This window comes from Aedes aegypti, chromosome 3, assembly GCF_002204515.2.
Source record: "Aedes aegypti strain LVP_AGWG chromosome 3, AaegL5.0 Primary Assembly, whole genome shotgun sequence".
Lineage (NCBI taxonomy): Eukaryota > Metazoa > Arthropoda > Insecta > Diptera > Culicidae > Aedes > Aedes aegypti.
The window spans coordinates 116,190,414-116,210,686 of record NC_035109.1 but is presented as its reverse complement, the minus strand read 5'-3'; the positions used below and the strand labels follow the sequence as shown (position 1 = coordinate 116,210,686).

General features: G+C 36.9%; 1 protein-coding gene across 2 annotated transcripts in view; it reads left to right on the top strand.

Moving 5' to 3' along the window:
• LOC5564341 (leucine-rich repeat-containing protein 20) overlaps positions 1–19,780 on the top strand; it is a 54,263-nt gene extending 34,483 nt beyond the window's left edge. Inside the window, exons 1-3 of one of the 2 annotated variants that reach the window (XM_021851571.1) lie at positions 14,050–14,456; positions 14,548–14,691; positions 18,697–19,780. In XM_021851571.1, the coding sequence (XP_021707263.1) occupies positions 14,393–14,456; positions 14,548–14,691; positions 18,697–19,031 (543 nt within the window). In that variant the 5' untranslated portion in view covers positions 14,050–14,392 and the 3' untranslated portion in view covers positions 19,032–19,780. Of the gene's footprint in view, positions 1–14,049; positions 14,457–14,547; positions 14,692–18,696 lie in introns of those variants that run through there. The other variant, XM_001648643.2, reaches the window with a different exon arrangement.
• The last annotated feature ends 493 nt before the right edge of the window (positions 19,781–20,273 follow it).

Sequence of the window (20,273 nt, the reverse complement as noted above, 5' to 3'; positions counted from 1 at the left end):
ACGTGCTTTCAAACTGCATAGCAAGTTTTTGAGCTTCTTCACAATTAGTTAATCATAATTTGTTTTTTATCTTTCAATGCAGGAATTGGCTGCTGATATTTTTTTTCAAAATTTTAGATGATTTCTAAAAGGACTTAGAGCCAGGGTACAATTGAGAAATTTTATTTTCAAAATTCTTGTTTCTTAACTGTGCAAAACGTTTCTTGATTTCTTTCTGCAAATCCTTCCATATAATTTTCATAGCAGGATCGCGAGTGCGTTGAAATTGCCTTCTCCTCACGTTTTTAGGACGGATCAAGAGTTTAAAATCATCGTCTATAATCACGGATTCAAATTTTACTTCACATTTTGGAATTGCAATGCCCCTGGCTTCAACAATGGAATTTCAAGTTTCAAGAGCATTGTCAATATCAAGTTTAGTTTCTAAAGAAATGTTAACATCAAGGTTAGAGTCAATATATGTTTCATATATATTCCAGTCGGCTCGAAAATAATTAAAAGTTGAGCTAATTGGATTGAGAATCGCTTCATGCGATGTTCGAAATGTAACAGGGACATGATCCGAATCAAAATGAGCATAAGTAATCAGTTGGCTACAAAGATGACTAGGGTCGGTTAAGACCAAATCAATCGTAGAAGGGTTTCTAGAAGAGGAAAATCATGTAGGGCTATCAGGGTATTGAATTGAGAAATATTCTGAAGAAAACTCATCAAATATAATTCTGCCGTTGGAATTACATTGCGAATTATTCCATGACCGATGTTTTGCATTAAATTCACCAATGATATTTTTTTTGACTTATTGCGGTTACTCGTAGTATGAAAGGGGGGGAGTTTAAATCACCTGCTACGATATCGGCATAGAATTTTCCTTGGGTAGATACATTCAAAGTTGAAAGATTCGAACGGTTAACCGACGGAATGAAATAAGTTTGTGAATGAGCATCAGGGGTATTATTCCTAATCAAGCGATCGTTTACTGAAAAATGAGCATAGTTCGATACTCTACCAGGGGAATTCCGGAAACGAACAACATAACCGTTTTTCTGGCTGGCACGAGCCTCGACGACTCGCCTACGCGAAAGGCAATCCCAAAAGTTTGACTTATGAGGACCCCCGCAAATCGCGCATACAAACTTTTTGGTATCTTCCTTCACAGGATGTACGTTCTTAACACTACCACTCATTGCCGTCATTGCCACGTGAATCAAAAAGTCTGGGCTAGAGGCTGCTGCGATTTGGTGTTCGGAAAATTTGTCTCGAGCATCGAACTGATTGCTCACAATTGAATTTTCACCGCTGCGATGCAAACTAAAACTAGAACAAGCCTTTTTTTTTTCGAATTTTGACCACTTGTTGCCCATAGTGAGTTCAGACAAGACAAAAAAAACTGCAGCATGTCGTTGTTCTTTGCAACAGCATATGTCGGGTATTTCTACCATCGATCACTTGACGACGACTACGGTGTCGGGTCGAAGTCTTTCGACAGACACGCGATGTCCGTGGCGGCGGCAGCGGCCTCTCGGCGTGGTGGGCTCCAATTAGCAACGACATGGCCCACCAAATCTTGAAGCGAGAATCTCCATCACCAGCAAACTTGGCATGGCACAGGTCGTTGACTAATGGCACCGCTGGAGAATCAATCAGGATCGGGTTCCTTGACGATTTATGTGGTGAAATCCGATTTTGGAACCAAAAAGTGAGAGGGCTATAAAAATAGTAAACTAATAACAGCTGGAAGTTCGCACCAGGCTACGAGATTGGCCTTTAAATGTTGCATCATAGAGCTTTCCGAGGTGGATTGTATTTTTGATGTTTATGATTGCTTATCTTATGCGCCTGAGTGGAGGAGACGGGGCAAAATGCTTCAATCTCTCAAGCTTACTGTTGATTTTGTTTTAAATTTCGTTATTAGTATCATTTCAAACATTATATTCATTTTTTTTATCCAGGTGTTTGGTGAAAGGTAACACTATCATCATAATTTCTACAACTAAATTATGCTTTTATTAAATTTTCGTTATCATTATATTACATTTCATATGCCGTAGCAGTTCCGAGTTATTACCGGTGAGTTAATTTCATCTGCTCATTTGAGAAAAAAAAAAACAAAACGCTTCCAATTAACTTGACCTAAATTTATTACGCATTTATCGTGGCAAAGGAAGATTGCAACGATTTTTATCTATTTTTTTTAAATAATTGGTTTCAACATTTGTTCCAATATTTCAACATCGGACTATGTTACTCATTGGCACTATATCAGATTTTATTTTTACTATGATTATATTTTATTTTGAATCCTCTACAGAGATTTCTTCCTGGTATTACAACAGCTAGTCCATTTTTCAGAGATTTGTTTTTTTTTTCAAAATTTCATATCATTTCCAGAGAGACTTAGAGCGAGGGTACAACTGAGCAATCCATTTTCAAAATTTTTGTTTCTTAGTTGGCAAAAATGTTTTTTTTTTTTAATTTATTTTATATCAGGGTATTGCATCCCGAAATATCCTGAAGAGCATTCGTCAAATAAAATCCTGCCGATGGAATTGCTTTGAGCATTGTTCCACAAGCGATGTTTTAGAAGTAGAGTCTTCTATGACACAAACTTTAGACTTATTTCTTGTCCAATTCCACAAGTCATTTTGAAGCAGACAATCACGATATACGAAAAACGTTGGGTTTTTTTTACATAAAACTTTCATTTGATTTGAGCATCTCAATTTTCCTAAAGCATTGACCTTGAAATACATCCCAAAAGTGCATTTTGATCCATCCTCCCCTACTAATGGTAAAGATTGGAAACATTGCACTCACGTTCACCACCAGCTGAACGTGTTGGGATAGGTCATGATTAGAGCGCGCGCGTTTTGAACAGCAACAACAGCTAGCCGTTAGAGAAGAAGCAGAGCGTGAAGGCTAGCGATTTGGTAAAACATGGGTGCAAGCAGAGGGGAATACGCGCGTGATTGATTTGATTTGATACAATTTGTGGTGACCCTCAAAATTGGTGTGGCTCAATGTCGAGATTGTGGGCATTGCAACGGCTTTAGCAGACGAAAAGTTTATAAATAAAAAATAAAAAAAACAGTGTTACAACAGTAATGATAACGTTTTGTTACGTAATGCTTGAGACTATCTCCTCTCTCCCTGTAAGGCGATATTAAATTTATATGAATATCATTCTGAGAGTATGAACTTAAGGGGCGACTCATTTATTACGTAAGAAAATTTTCGGGATTTTTCAACCCCCCATCCCCCCATGATAAGATTTTTTAGCTTAGCTTAGCTTAGCTTAGACTGACTACACATATCAATGGTAGCTATTCCGTGATTGACCGAAGTCAGTGAAAATGCACAAAGAATCAACTAGAAGTTCGGCTGGGATTGGCCATAATCTTCTTCAGTGTGCATAATTCAGTGCCTCTATTTATACAGGGTCAATAACGGCGCCGGCCACGTCCTTGCAGTCAGGTGGGATTGGGGGAAGGAATGTTAGTGTGTAACCTTTGCTATTTGGAGACCGTGTGCCTCTGCATCTCCGCAAAGGTTACTGGGAGGGATGTTTGTTAATGGGGAGGATCGTTGGGTCACAGGATTCACTTTGATAAGCGATTAGACCATGATAAACGATTATTTGTAAGATATAAACACACTTAGAAATATAAAATTTTCGATTGACATGAAAAATTTTCAAGTATGAGAAAATAATGCCGTTACTTGAAGTGACGAACCATTCAAAGTTTGTTGAATAAATAGCTAAAAGCAACATTCCTACAGGATATTTTACTCAAATTGAAAAAAAAAAAATATCGATTGGCTAGACCATCACATAATATTCTTATGCCGACACTTACAGTGGCGAACCATTCAAAGTTTTTAGAATAAAATGAACGTTTTGCAAGTCTACACTTCTAGCACAGACCAAACCATTCAAAGCATTTTTTATGTATAAAAATAAAGGTAAGTGATTTAATACAAAAAATATAAAACAATAAAGTTATGAATAAGAGTTTATGCCGACACTTACAGTGACGAACCATTCATAGTTTGTTGAAAAATCATATTTATGTAACGATTAAATATGCGGTCATACATATTTTATAGACTTGAAAAAAAGCATGAAACGAGCTCACCGATTGATCCTTCATCCTTGATTGAGCAGCCACAATCCACTTTCAGCTTTACTCGTGTGCTCGGCCATATAAGAGCACTCAGAAAAAAACGCGTCACCTGAGAGGAAAAAAAACTGACGACTTCTCGGACTTTCTCGACGCACTGCCCGCCAGAAAAGAACGCGTCACCCGAGAGGGAAAAAAACTGACGACTTCTCGGACTTTCTCGACGCACTGCCCGGCAGAAAAGAACGCGTCACCCGAGAGTAAGGTTATGCGATATGGATTTTTTCCATGTCGATACGAAACGAAACGATACGCGGAATATCTTGCGCTGATAATGACGAAACGAAACGAAATTTAAAAATGTTTCGTGTAACTCGATACGAAATCAAATATCTCACGGAATTTTTCGAAACGAAACGAAATTTTTGAATTTGTTTCGCGGAATACACGTTTAAGTTTTTTTTTTCTTGTCAAAAGCTGGAAATTTGACAATAGGCATAAAAACGTCTTTTTAAATCTTCTACCATATGGAAACCTTAGCGTTGCTAAGCGGAATCCTTACATGTTTTGGCAAAACTCTTTTCTGTTTGATTGAAATCTTCTTGAAAAATTTAATAAGGTTTCATTTCAACATATCTGACACTCACACAAGGCAATGAGTGGGTTTAATTTAAATGTAACAACAACCATCTCAAAAATATTGAGAGGAGTCCAAAATTAATTTGATTTTTAGAAACGCCTTACAATTTTTTTAATCCTGTGGATGAGATGTTATGCTAATTCCATAAAACATGGAATAATGATATTCATTTTTTTTTTTGCTGTACTTTATGCTTTGTGGCTTGAGTGAATGTGATTGGGGACACAAGTCGATAAGTGATCATGAAAACACTAAACTGAGAAGCAGACTCTGTCCCAGTTGGAACACAACGCAAGAAAGAAGAAGAAAAATAAGTAGAACAGAGGAATTACTGGAATATTTGCTTTAGTATTTGCTGGAGTATTGAATTAAATTAAATTTTAAAAAGTCCATCAACACATACCTAAGAAAAAAATCAAGATAAATTTAAAAGAACTGCAAAAATAATAAACTCCAAGAGATATTGCGACAGCAACTTAACCAGGATTGCCTGTTGGGATTAATTTAGAAGTTCCTAATAAATTTTCTGGAAAAGCCTTGCATAAACTGTGAATTAATTCTTGGAGGGATCAAATCTGGATGAATGCAAACTTTTAGAGTAAACCTTGTAGTAAATACTGAAGGTATTTCTATTATTTTGTAGAGCAAATACTGGAGAAATGATCCTATTCCAAAATCTGTGAAAGAATTTCTGGATGATTTCTGTAAGAATTAAGGATTGTTGATATTACCTCATTTTCAGATTCTTTGTTTAAAACTGACTACAAAATCATATTTTCACTGAATTTTGAGCCTCGAGAGCATTTTAATAAATATTTGAAAATTTCGAAAAAAAAAGTTGAACCTGGACTATGTAATCCGAGAGGAACCGCAAATAAGATTGACAAGTTCACCCATGTTCGTTCAGACAATCCGTCTTTCAATGAGCTAAATTTAATGTTTGGCTTATTTTTTTTCTCGAGATCTAGATGTGCGAAAATCGTTGTTGCGCTTTTCTATTGTGAAATACCCTAGGTATCCCACCAAACTTGAATCTAAATCCGGAACCAATTTTGATGGTGCTTGCAATGCATGAATCAAATTTATAACTGATTTGTGATTTTTACTAAAACAAATCATCAAAATCGATCGAAAGATGGCGAAACTAGAAAATTTTGAAACTTAATGTCGGTATTGAAAAGGTTAAGACACCTTTGCCTTGCGGCATTTGGCTTCCAATACTTGTAATGATATATTAACAATATTCCCTTTTTTTTTAATTGGGGGTCGTGAGGAAATTATGTCACGTTATAAGAGGAGAGTGGAGTTGGTGGTGTGGTACAGCGTGAATTAATCTAGATTCATTTTTCGATATAAAATAATGTATGCATCTTCCTTTTTAAGGTGAATATAAATCGAAGGCATACCTCAGAATTTCAAGAGCACAAATCTAACGAACCTGACAGCGGTTCAAGCTGAACACTTGATCGATTGGCCATCGAGTAACCAACCGATAGAGTTTTCAGCTTGAATGGACGTCTGATTCTTTAGATTTGTGCTCTTGAAGATTTGAGGTGTGGCTTTGGATCACCCAAATCAACGCGATTTTTTACGGCCACAGCGACAAACAATCGCTGCGATTTCGCTGCTACATGTAGAGTTTTATGACATAACAACGAAATCGCGGAGAGCCTTAACTCATTGATGCATGCTATTAGTTTTCTCTTCTATTCTCCCGCTGTTCTTATGCAGAGTTAAAAGTGACGTCATAGCGGGAAAGCAAGAGAGAGAACTAATGCGCGCATCAATAATCTGCACCACCTGAGCAAATCCAGAACATTAGGGACTCACGCTCCGCAGCTTTTTTGACATTTGTGTACAAACAATTTTTACGATATATTAACGGATTTGCTCAAAAGGACACGCGATGTTCCCCGGAGGAAACCGTGGTTTTGCTACGCCAAAACGTATGCTTTCACTAGCACACCATTCGTTTGCCTCGCACATAATTTGCTGTTATAGTGTTCTGATCCATGATATGAGTCGATTTGATCCATAATACGGACCCATTTTTGACTGTAGCTGCTAGGAGTAGAAGCGAACGCTTTGCTTTTTTTTGTTCGAAATTAAACTCGAATTTCGCGAAATTCCGTTTTATTCCGTTTGTTTTCAATTTTCCGTGGAAATATTTTAACAATTTGGCGAAACGAAACGAAAAAGCAAAATACAAATTTCGCCTGTGCGAGTTCCGTGGAATTCCGCGGAATTTCGTTTCGAAGCGTATTTGACGGAATCATTCGGTATTTCGCATACCCTTACCCGAGAGGGAAAAATAATGACGATTTCTCGGGCTTTCTCGACGCACTCCATCCCCCCATGATAAGATTTTTTTGTATGAAAACTAAAAATATATTGTATGGCACGTAAGAAATCTCAGACCCCCCCTCCCTCCATAAAACCTTACGTAATTAATGAATGACCCCTAAACATCTAAAAAAACATTGCTTTAGCCAGTCGACTCTCCACACCTCGATGTTCTACATCTCGATATCTCTCCCTATGTCGATGTCTTATTCGGTCCTTTCGTTCTCTATACATTTTCACTCTCCATATCTCGATATTCTCCTTGTCTCGATATTTCCCTATCTCGATGTGATTTTCATTCCCAAATTTCTCTCCGTATGTCGACATTATCAAAGGTTACTAGACTAGATTTTAGGGACTCAAAACGATTTGCAAAGACGAAATGACGTCTGTTTGTTTTTAATTTTCCTGGTAACGGAGTGATTTTCGATCTAGTATTCATTAAAAATTTGTTCTTTGTCTTGATCTCTCCCTATGGTCCCTTCGATATCGAGATGTGGAGAGTCGACTGTATTTAGAAATTTTGTTAGCATTGTGAACAGATTACAGTCTTATGTACTAATTTAACAACGCTTCTATTCTACAAATGCATTACAAAAACATTGAAAAACAAAAAAACGATACTATATTTCATTATTTAACAACAGTGGCACCAACAGTTAACAAACGATGAAAAGCTTTACTAGCTAGTCCTCGATCCGATCGGCTTTCAGGTCTCCACACGGTCTTAGAACTGTTTATTTCATCCGGCCCAATTGATCGCCTGGCAGCAGTACTTCGAATCTTAAGTCGACGGAAATTTTCTAAAACACGTAGTCCAGTTCGGAAATATTCGTCCCGACAGCAATTCTCGCGGAACATTACTAAAGGACCTATGTACAAATGAGAGATTCTCTCCTCTCTCGTTCTCTTTCGATTATAACAGTGGAACACTAAAGATTTTGGGAAGTTTTTCACTATAGATCGAAAATCAATTTCCTTGACTAGCGTTTCATACAAAAAACGCAACAGAAGAGATTAATGTGACTCAGTTATTAATGAAAGAGAGAGTAAACAAAGAGAGCCTCTCAATGTTAGATAGGTCCTTTAGTAATGTTCCGCGAGAATTAATCGATTGGCACGAAGAACTTTATTCGCTCCTAAAGATTTATATATGTAGTCGAGACTCGAATCTGTATGAGTGCAAACAGTTTGATCTTCTGCTACAAGTTTCGTTGACGATAATGGAGAAACGTTCGTAGAAAGTTCAAAGTTAACTGGCCGGTACGATGAAATTTCACGCGATGCATAGATGTTAGACGATATTTCAGATACTATCTGGCCAATATGCTCTACTTCAGTTTTCCATAGAGTAACATCCGATTTCGTCGCAAAATCATTAGATGTTTCCTTATTTCTTGTATTGCGAAAGCGGCCATTTTTTCAATATAAACTCTGCAGGAATCCAAACATGCACATCCTTCATTGTAGGATAATCCAACACATTTTGCGTGGAATTGAGGTAGATAATCTCTAACACTATGTAATCTTTACCATGTACTTTTTTGATTTGGTCGGTGTTTAGACAGAATGGACCAAATGGTTTTTATGATTTCAGGAAAACAAAAAATATCAAAATAATTGGAAAATTTGCTTTAACAATCAACTAATCTATTTGATGATACATCTGTACCAATATGGCATTGGAGAAATCAAAATTGAAGGAGTCTTTCACGCATCCTTAGAACAACAAAATATCACCTAGTCCGGTCTGTGTGATCGGCGCCCATTTGTTGGATAAACGCTCCCTTTGTGGAGGTAGCTCCAATAGTAGAGGCAGTGTGTTTTAACATGTTTCGTACTAACAAATACTATATGATACGTTTCTATGATGTTCCATGCGAAACTAATACAAGCAATCTAAAAATTTTCATGAAATTTGTTTTTCGCTCCCTTGCAAAGAGGCAAAGGCAGCACGCTGTTCTAGAGTATTTCACCGAACTCTGATGATGTTGAGGAGAATTATCAAGCCTGGTAACGAAGCACGATTTACTGAGGTTGTAGGACAAAAGGTCGAATGGACAAAAAGTCGAATGAAATAAGTCAAATGGACAAAAGGACGAGTGACAAAAGGTCGAATGGACGAAAGGTCCAAATTGTACCGTTGAAAATATTATCGTACACTCAGTTGCTAACAATTTGACCACAAATTTCTCCTTTCTCATCTTATGTTTTCCCTTTTTTTAAATTATAGTTGTTCTTTAGAATTACCATTTGAAGCAATATTGGTATATTTGTATTTTGGTACTTCCCAAACAAAAGATTCATTTTCTGAACGTCGGTTGCTATTATTTTGATTCTCCAAAGCATAGAGTAATTATTATTCGCCTTTCATTTGATACATTTGCAATAGAGATTTGTCCTTCTTTTAAACATTGGCTGTTTGGAGTTATACATTAAAGTGATTTTATACTGTTGTTTTTTTTTTTCTTTCTGTTCGGGATGAACCACTGCGACCAGTTTTCTTTGATCTTTTGTAGTATACCCGTGTCCTTTATTTAGTGCTATTGAAAAATAATGAAGTAGTCGTTTTTTATACAAATATCATTCTTTACCATTTTGCATAGAGCCTCTTTAGAAAAAGATACCGCTATTTATACCTTTTAGAGAAAACAGTTTGTCACCATTGAACTCTCAAAAGCGCGCCCCTCAATCAGGTTCGGCCACTATGCTGGTTGAATGATATTGACTTTGACCATGCATCGGTACTCTAGCGTATCAAATTATTGCTTTTACTTATAAGCTTCAAAGTCGTTTTTTGAAACTGTGAACAGGTTTCATCGCATGGGACATTTAGATTCCTTGAAACAAGAAGCTTATTTTAGAAGTTAAGAGCTCTACTACTCCACTGATTCGGAATCGTTTCCCTCCTAGATATCGAAAGATAAACTCTTGGACTCGGAAAGAACTTGTCTCATGAGTGGAAACCAACGTCAGATGCTGATTGACCCTTTTTCATACTTCGACCTCCTCACTAGGACAAATAGGTGGGTCTTAGTGGCTTGTTACTCTCTTATACTCTTCCGACCGTAACTTATAAGTATTCACAAGGACAGATACAACAAGAGTACAATATGGTAGATCTTACCCCGTAACGCACCTCGAAAAAGTGATCTACCCGCATTACAAGTTGTTGATACTTGTATCGACGATTATTTCTTCTTTTAAACATCGGCTGTCTTCATCGGTTTCACATTTAATTCTTGCCTGATTTTTTTTTTTTTGATAAATTATAAATATCCTTCTTATAAATATCGGCTGTTCTTCATGCTTCAGAGTGTTTATAGACATTTCAATTACATTTTTAACAAAGGATTTGCCTTCTTTTGAAGTTTTGATGTTTTTAGGGCTATGCATCAGGGATTTATCTGACTGTTGGTTTCAACTGATTTTAATTATTCTGGATTATTCCTTTTTCTGGAATTTCGTATCAACTAGGTTAGGGTCTGTTTCTCAGCTACTCAAGCATTTTCTGAGACTTTTTCTGATAATTCGATCATTTTTGCATTTGTGCATCATGCTTTTTTTATTAGGAGATGATCTGCAACCCGAACCGTGAGAAGATAATTCAAGGAATGCGGGTGTAAAGGGTGCACCACCGACGACTTGAAATCTACCCATTGAATTGAGGTTTTCATTTGGTCGCAGTGGTAATATGTCCCCGACACTGGAAGAGGTTTTCAGAAAACACATACATTTCTGTTGGACTCAGACTCATTTCTCTTTGGAACCACCTGACGGTTTTACTTCGAGGAGAGGCTATTGTATAGTACTTTAACACATGCAGCAGAAAAAGCGTAGGCAAACTGCCTCTCCTAGCAGCCTTGAACATTGTTACAGGGAACCAGCCTCGGCAGAGCGAGCCAACAATCGAGTGGCAAGTACCGTCTTGTCTCAAATTCCGAACAGACTCATATTCTGAACACTTGGTTTACATGCACTACTCTGTGCTCGCCATCGGTATCAAAGTATTAAAACAACTGATTAGTAACGAAGAGTCTCTATAACTATATATTTACCTCAGATGGTGTCTAGATGGTCTACATGATATGGTCGAAGACGCGCTATCCGGGAGTTATAATTTCAATTCTCGTTTCAAAATTTTGTCTTCACAACGACGGCCATTAAATTCATAATTCATAAAATTTTGGTTTTATGTGATCTTGTTACCCATGTATGATAAATATTATCATAACTGTAGCGTAAAAAAATAAATTTGAAAATATAATTATGAATTTTGACATTACATTTTGATGATGTATTCTAGTACCAAATTTGCCAAAAATAAAAGGTGGCTCCCAATACCGGACACAAACTGGAAATGGCTTGATTTCTGTAAATTTGTTCATCATCGAGTGTTTTCACTTCAGATTTAGTAATTCATGGCCTTTTTGAAGCATTTGCAACATTTCTAAGAATAATTTGAGTTTTATTAAGTTTGCAAGATGTTATCTAAAATTTCTTCCATATATGACGAAAAATGACACATTTGACAATGTTTTTCTGAATGTTCTTACTTCTATTTTTTATTCCATATTTGATACCATGATCGACGGAATCCATGAAAAATGAATATGGGGAGACTAGGTGTTTGACCAAAATTGCAATTTATCCACAATTAGTTTAAATATGGTGCCCGATCCAAACTATTTTACCATATTTAATATTTAATATTTAATAAGGCTCAAATTTAAGGCGATACATCATTTTTTTTAGCGATTTTCAAACATCTCTAGTTTTCCAAATAGGCATGCACATTTCATGGATGTATTATTCTACGCAAACATTACTCTCCATAAAAGCTTTCTTCTCTTCTAATACATCATCTTGGTTAGACTATGATTCCTCAACCTTTTGACATTGTCCTTTATTGTCGGGTAGTGGGGGTTCTCCCCCTAAATTTTTTGCATGACCTGAAATTGAGTACGAAACTAATGGACTTTTGTATACAAAATCTTAAAAGAATCGAATGTTCAACGATGAAATATTAAAGATGAATGAATTATGAATCTAAGAACCAAAAATGTGATCGTATCAAATACAATTTCAGAGACGTTTTCCAAGCAACCATGCTGCTGAAGCTGCAAATTATGCATAAAAACGGTGTACCATTACTGTATAACTACAATTAAAGTTAAGGGGCCCAAACGCAAAGGAGTGTATGTGACATTATGGTCGGTTGAGAACACTTAAAAGTTCTACTGTTTTCAACCTTTAGACGGCATTTTCAGGTGACTATTCCGTACAACATAAAAAATAACATTTTTCGTAAAAGATTAGCCTGGCTTCCATATAATTTGTACGGAATGAAAAACTACTGAAAAAACTTCAAAGCTTTTTTCAAAACTAGATTCTCTTACATACACCATAAGTTTTCAATCCCGAGAAATGAAATTTCCTGCGATTTCCGTTTCCGCCGGGAATAATTTTCTGTTTCTTGGATTTCCTGTATGTTATTTTATTGTTCCATTTTTAAACATGGTCAATATTAAATCACGTTCAATCGGATATAATTCTAATATAGAATTGTGAAATTGTGCATTTCACGAAAACATTCACCAAGACCTTTCGTTTTAACCTTCCGGTTGTCGTGCAATTGACCATTCCCAACAAAAATCGCAGATGCTTTTTTACCAAAAGCGACATTTTCCACATTAGTTGAACAAAATCCAACAGCATGACAGATGAGTTGTTAAGTGTTTTTGAGAATATCGGTAGAAACATTGATCATTTACTAATGTTTGCAGTAGTCTTCATCTGCAATAAAGTTTTGATCAAGAACGCAGACGAAATAAATTCCTTCGTGTTTCTAGTTGTTGCCCAAAACTTTATGGGGCATAAGGTATTAGAGCAAAGTCTAAAATGCCCTGAAAAGTGTACAGCGATCTGTCAAACTTGGGTACCTTTTGCAGAACCAAGGGTCTAAATGCAGTACTAGAAGTGATACCCATTCTAAACCCGATTACTATGTCTGCATTCGTCGCTAGTCAAGAGCTTTAGGATGAAGATAAATCGAGGCTGAACCTCAAATTTTTAAGTGCACAAATTTGGAGAACTATTTATCCGTTCAAGTTGAAAACTTGATCGATTGGTCACACGCTGGGTGTGCCCAATCAATCAAATTTTTTCCGGCCTGGTTTTTCAGATCTGTATTCTTGAAAATTTGAGGTTTGGCCTCAATTAATCTTAACCTTAATTTAAAATTGTACGAATTTCAGAATCAGCGTGAGTTATGTTACGAAAATTAAAATTATCAGTATGGTAGACAGCTTGTCTTTGGCTTTATCGGTAGGCTTGAAGAGCGAAAATCAATCTTTTTCGATAAGCTAATTAAACTGAATAAACTGACAAAACCGATTTTGGAAACTATTAAGCCGACTTTAAATAAATATTCAAATATCATATTGGGCTTCAAAAGACTAACAAAAATCTATTATTATTTGAAGTCAAACATTGCATAAACCAACTCATATGACAATTTCGAAAAACTAGAATATATGGAAACCTAGAATATATGGAAACCTTTTTGAAAATAAGCAAGTATCAATGGTAGTCGATTATTTGCATTTCATTCTCAATACAAGATGTAGAGGTATTTCTTTAAAAGAAAACATATAAAATTAAGGTTAGTAGAGACCATAGTTAATTGGCATTCGATAGTTCAGATGCTAAGGGATCCCATTGGAATAGTGAGAATATGCTACGATTTTCAACGGCGCTTACGTCAATTATGTGATTCGTTTCCTACAATAGTCGTCGCTGTGTTGTTGCACTCACAATCACTTTGCAGCGTTGCGTTCAGAGCACATTGTGATGCTACGTTTTCATCATTCGTCATGTGACGCGATTCATGCTGCGCTACAAAGCAACGATAAACGAAACGTTGTCGCAAGATCGACACATTCTGGTTTTATTTTTAGTTCAATTGGTTGCAGTAGATTGTTCACTTCAAAGTTAGGTTAATTCCTGTCGAATAACAGCTGACGAAGTGCACTTAAATTGTTGTTAATTGTTGGTGTTGAATTTGTAGGATTCATTTATTTATATAATGTGGTGGTACCGGCGTGCGTATTGCTACAAAGTTGATTCGCCGAGGCCAGGGGTCTTCAGTGTTAGGCATTTCTATAATTAGCAGCCGGTGTGTGACTGTGCAGCCGGATTTTTGGCTGATGCGTTAGGCGTAGATAGGTCAGAGCCGTACACATTTTGTGCCGATCAGTAGGTGAACGGGGATAGTTCAATACCAAAGATGGCTTCACAAGTGGCGAAAGTGGTTACTCGATGCGAAGAAGCAACTGAGAGCAAGCAATTGAGTATGGCTTTGTGATATTCTTTATTATTTCTGCAAAATAAGATATTGTTTTACATGTGACCTAATTTATACTTTTTGTTTTTCTATTACAGATCTCTCTGAGTGCGAGCTGATTCAGGTACCAGACGCAGTTTACCATCTGATGAGACACACCGAACTGAAGACCTGTGATCTTAGCGGTAACGTTATCACGAAAATCTCACCCAAGTTTGCCGTCAAGTTCAGTTTGATCACAGGTAAGTAAAACATACCGTGAAACGGGGAATCATTGATCAACGAGGTAACATTGATCGGTTTTACCGTTAGACCCTTTCCACATAAAGATCAAATAAATATTTTTAGTCGATACATTTTCGATTTATGGTTGGTGTTGTTGATTTTATATTGTCAAGGTTATTGTAATAATTGAGCTTCATTTTAGATTTTACAATTTTTCTCCTGCAAGTTTTATACAATTTCTACCAAACTCAATTCTTTTTTATTATTATAAGCAATTCCATCAGTAACTTCCAAGATTAACGAAGGATATCCACAGAAATTGAAATAATATCCCAGGGCATAGAGCATCTTTGTACCTGCCAAATGCAAAAATGATCAATTGGCTAAGGAAGCGCTCAGTTAATCTCTGTAGAAGCAATGTCAGAAAGATAAAAAAGTATATAGATAAATAAAACTAATTGAATTTTAACACTTCCTTTCACTTTGCTAAAATTAAAAGAAGAAAATACTAAAAAAACACTAGTGATGTGAGCAAATAACGTTGAACTTTAATATGTTGCTTATCTTGTGACATACAGGCCTGTTTTGTCTGCATCTTATGCAGCCCACAGACGCTCAGACGGTTTGACCAACATTGACTCCGCCCCCAGGTTGATGCTATGTTTAACCGTGTGTGATACTGCTTGACGAACTGTCGTACTGTCTGTGGGGATGTTGCACGAAATGTGCGCTCTTGAGTTTTTCTATATCACCAGGGATTCCTAAAAAAGTTAAGAAAATTTTCTAAAATATCTGCAGAGAATCCATTAGCAGATTTCATTAAAAGTTCAAAATATAAATTTCCCAGAAATTGTACCACGAATTCCTATAGGGATCAGGAATTTGACCAGGAATCCCTCCAATGATTTATCAAGGAATTCCTTCCGAAAGTTCACCTGGAATTCTTCACAGTTCCAACAGGAATCCCATCAGTAGTTACTCTAGGGATCATAAGCTATTCTAGGGCAATAAACACGAGTTCATCCAGACATTCCATCAGGAGTCTTCTAAAGATTCAATAATGTATTCCACGAAGAATTCGTTCAGGAGTTCCTACAGGGGTTTTAACAGGAGACCCACTAGGGATTCCATCTACGGATTCCATCGGAAGTTAATCTAAGGATTCCATCAAGGGTTTTTATATGGATTCCATCAAGAATTACTCCAGGGATTCCATTTGGAATTCCTCTAGAGATTCCGTCACGAGTTCCTTCAGGGATTGCATCTGGAACTCATCTAGTGATTCCATCAGGAGTTTCTCTAGCAATTCTATCAGTAGTTTCTCCATCAGAAGTTTTACAAGGGATTTAATTAGGAGTTCCTCCAATGATTTCATCTGGAGTTCTTTCAAGAATATTTTTAGAAATTCCTACAAGGATTCCATCAGGAGTTCCTCCGGATTGCATCAGGAGTTTTTCTAGGGATTCAATCAGGAGTACTTTTAGGCTTCCATCAGAGTTCTTCTAAGGATTTCAACAGAAGTTCCTCCAGAGATTCCATCAAGATTTTTTTCAAAGATTCCATCTGGAATTCCTCCAGAGATTCTATCAGGAGTTCCTCCAGCGATTATATCAGGAGTTCCCCGAGGAATTCCATAAGGATTTCTTCTGGGGATGTCATAAGGAGTTCCTCAAGGTATTTCTATCAGGAGTTCCATCAGGAATCTTATCAGGAATTCTTACAGGGATTCCATCAGAAGTTTTTCTATGGATTTCATCAGGAGTTCCTCCAATAATTTCATCTGGAGTTTCTTTAAGAATTCCTTAAGGAATTTCTACAAGGTTTCTATCAGGAGTTCCAAGGGACCTTCCTTAGCCGAGTGGTTAGAGTCCGCGGCTATAAAGCAAAACCATGCTGAAGGTGTCTGGGTTCGAATCCCGGTCGGTCCAGGTTCTTTTCGTAAAGGAAATTTCCCTGACTTCCCTGGGAATAGAGTATCATCGTACCTGCCACACGATATACGAATGCAAAAATGGCTACTTTGGCAAAGAAAGCTCTCTGTTGATAACTGTGGAAGTGATCATAAGAACACTACGCTGAGAAGCAGGCTCTATCCCAGTGAGGACGTAAATGCTAAGAAGAAGAAGAAGAAGAAGAATCAGGAGTACCTCTGGATTACATCAGGAGTTTCTCCAGGGATTCCATTAGAAGTTCCTCTATGGATTACATCAGAAGACCAGCAGGACTTCATCATTCCATCAGGAGTTCTTCTATCATTTATTTTATCAGTAGTTCCTCAAGGGTTTCCATTAGGAGTTGATTCAGAGATTCTACCTGGCATTTCTACAGAAATTCCATCAAAAGTTTCTCTAATGATTACATCAGGAATTCCTCCAGGGATCACAGCACAAGTTCTTCCAAGGATTCTATCAGAAGTTTCTCTAGGAATTTCATCAGGTTTTATGCATCACTGGTTTATGCAGGTATCCTCCTGGGATTCCAACATGAACACCTTCTGGGATCGCATCAGAAGTTCTGTCAGGGATTCTAGCAGGAATCCTTCTAAAGGTTCCTTCAGGAAAATATTCTGGGTTTCATCAGGCCATTTATTACGGATTCTTCCCAGGGAGCTGTTCAAGAGATTTATCCAGTAACTATTCAAGGTAGTTCTGAAGGCATTTCTAAAAAAAAATAGTGAAGAATATTCTGGAATAATCTGTGGAGGAATTACAAGGGAAATCACAAGAAGAATCATTGGAAGATTTTTAATAGGAGCAATTGCTGGTGGAAATTCTTGGTGGAATTTTTGATGGAATTCCTGTATTAATTTCTTCGAAGGTATTTTTGAGCAATCTTTTCTTCATTTTTTCCTGGTGAAATCGTAGGAAAAATCCTGCTAGAATCTCTTTAAAAGTTCCTGAAGTTTCGTTGGAGGAATTGTTAAATAAATCTTTGGACGATTTCATGGTGGAAATCTTGAAGGAAGCATTGGATGAATCACTGAAGAAATCCCTCGAGAAGTTTTTGTATAATTCCTTGGAGGAATCCTTGTATTAATCCCTTGAGAAATATCTGGAAGAATTCATGATGTGATTCCTGGGTAACGCGAGATGTAATCCTTGGAACAAATTTCTCGAAGAATCTTTGAAGAAACTGTTATAAAGACAATTTACACCGTCTGAAGACTGAACGATCACTAACATTAGGCAACGGACAACACTAAACACCCAGTAGTCCAGTGATGGACTTTCCGTTTGACGAAAAGTTTCCACCAACTGGAGCGGGAATCGAACCCACACCTCGTGGCACAATACGACTAAACGACTGACGCCGCTAACCACACGGCCATGAAGCCCACCATATGCATATTCTTATAGAATTTTTTTGGATTGATGTAGGATTTTTTGAATTGATGGTTGAAAAAAATCCCATGGTATTCCCACATTGATGACTGCTCATATTTCCCGACGGAGAACCTTCATAATTTCAGAGTTTCTCCGGAATACTTCGTGCAAAATATAACTGAAATTCCTCATCAATATCCATTTCCTCCAATAATTAAGTTTTGAAAGTTCTGCTCAGCCTTACTCGAGTGCTGTATTTAGCTTTTAGGTAGGGAATATCTCAAGAAATACATTGGAACTTTTTTTAAACAAATTTGCCGAACATCTCCGTTCATTGGAATTTATATAGGAATTTCTCCAGTATATGTTTCCAGCATTGTTCATGCTCTCAAATAAAAGTATGTTAAGAGATTCCTGAAGAAATTTATCCTAGTAATTCTTAGTGACTCTATTAGATATTTTTAGAAGATTTCTCAACAAGATTCCCAAATATCCTTATGGAAAATTTGGAAGCTATCCAGAGTTCTTTCGTAACAGTAATCCTAGGATTTTATCACAACTACCACAAGTGATATAATTTTTATTTATACACGAAATGCTCAATCGAAAAAATGATCAATGTTACTCCGGATTACGATACTGAATTAGTGAATTTATACCAGTAATACCACATTAACCATAACTTCGCTGATTTTCCAGAGCTCAACCTATCCCACAACCAGATGGCCAAACTGCCGGACGAACTGGCCGATCTGCACTCGCTAGAGGTACTGGACATTTCGCACAACTCCTTCATCACGTTACCTGCCGTCGTGTTCAAGATGCCCAAACTGCGGGAACTCCGAGCCAACAACAACGCCATCATCGACATCGATCGGGATGAGATCATCACGTCCGACTCGCTGGAACTGGTCGATCTGAGACATAACCCTCTGACGCCGATGTGTCACGAACTGCTCAAGAATGCCAACGTCAGCTTCCGGATCGAGCTGTCCGAGCGGGAAAAGGAAGAGTGGGAAGATCTGACGATCTGAGACTTGGCTTCCCAGCGCAAACAACCGTCAGCCGTCCTGCCCGGTTTCACAGCCAGTTAGCCTAGTAGATACTTAATGAGTATTCAGTTATCGTTTTGGTTCTTTTGTATACATTCTACGTCGATCGTACCAGAAATCTTTTTAGCGTTAAGGACAAACTCCTCTTGGAACAAACCCATCTTGTTTATACATAGACTCGCTCAGAAGTTTCTTAATTTAGTGAGAATTGAGTGTTTAGCCTTAAGTGATATACCAAAGGTGTTGATGCCGATGTCGCCTGCGAAGAATCGACACCCCCGATTGTATAAAAGAAAGCAATTGTATTTAGTGACTGTAAAATACTAACCCGTACTGTATTATATATCTTTGTGTGCAATCACCGCTAAGATAAGACAAAGCTCATGTACGTAAAAAGGAAGAAAATAAGAAACTATATGGTGAGGAAAAATTTTGATCTAGTCATTCGAGATGGGGTCTGAGCAAGATGCAGGTGATTGAAATGATCAAAATTTTTGTCATAAACCGACAAAAAGCGTGTCACAGATATGTATAATTTATGAAATAACGTGAGTGATATTATTTGTTAGATAAATAAGTTTAAAAAACATATGGATTCGGAAGTGCTACCGTTTTGCGAAGTGTGTGTATTACCGATAGGGCAAAAATGTGATGTGCAATAGCAATATCGAATGATTGTTTGGGACAAAAATCACTATTGAGAACGATAAATAAAACATAAGATGATGGAATTTCTTTCGTTGAGACTTCTTACAGAAAAACCCGCTTGCAATAAACAAAAACCTTTATTACTATCATACTAAATATCCTTCAGTTTACAACTCACAGTTCAACTATGCTTTCTGTACAATTTCAATAGATAAAACAGGACTTGATAGCTAGATTTGTCATTTATTCACTCGGTAATGATATCTCAGCAGTTCAAATGTTTGATTTTTTTTTTGTAAAATTCTATTTAACAATATCAATATTTTTAAATACTCTTGCAATAGATTACTACCGGTAAATATGTATCTCATTTGCTACTTGTTCTTCTGGTTCAGTTTTAATGAATAACACATTGATGATACTATTATTGAATGATAATACTATTCATCCAATGATGAATGAGTTTATTTTGTTCAGACCAATTGCCGATCAACCGCTGTCAATAGGTCAACTTCAAACACTGCAATACTGCTCAACTATTTGGTAAAAAATTGGAAAAGCTTCTTCACGGTACGG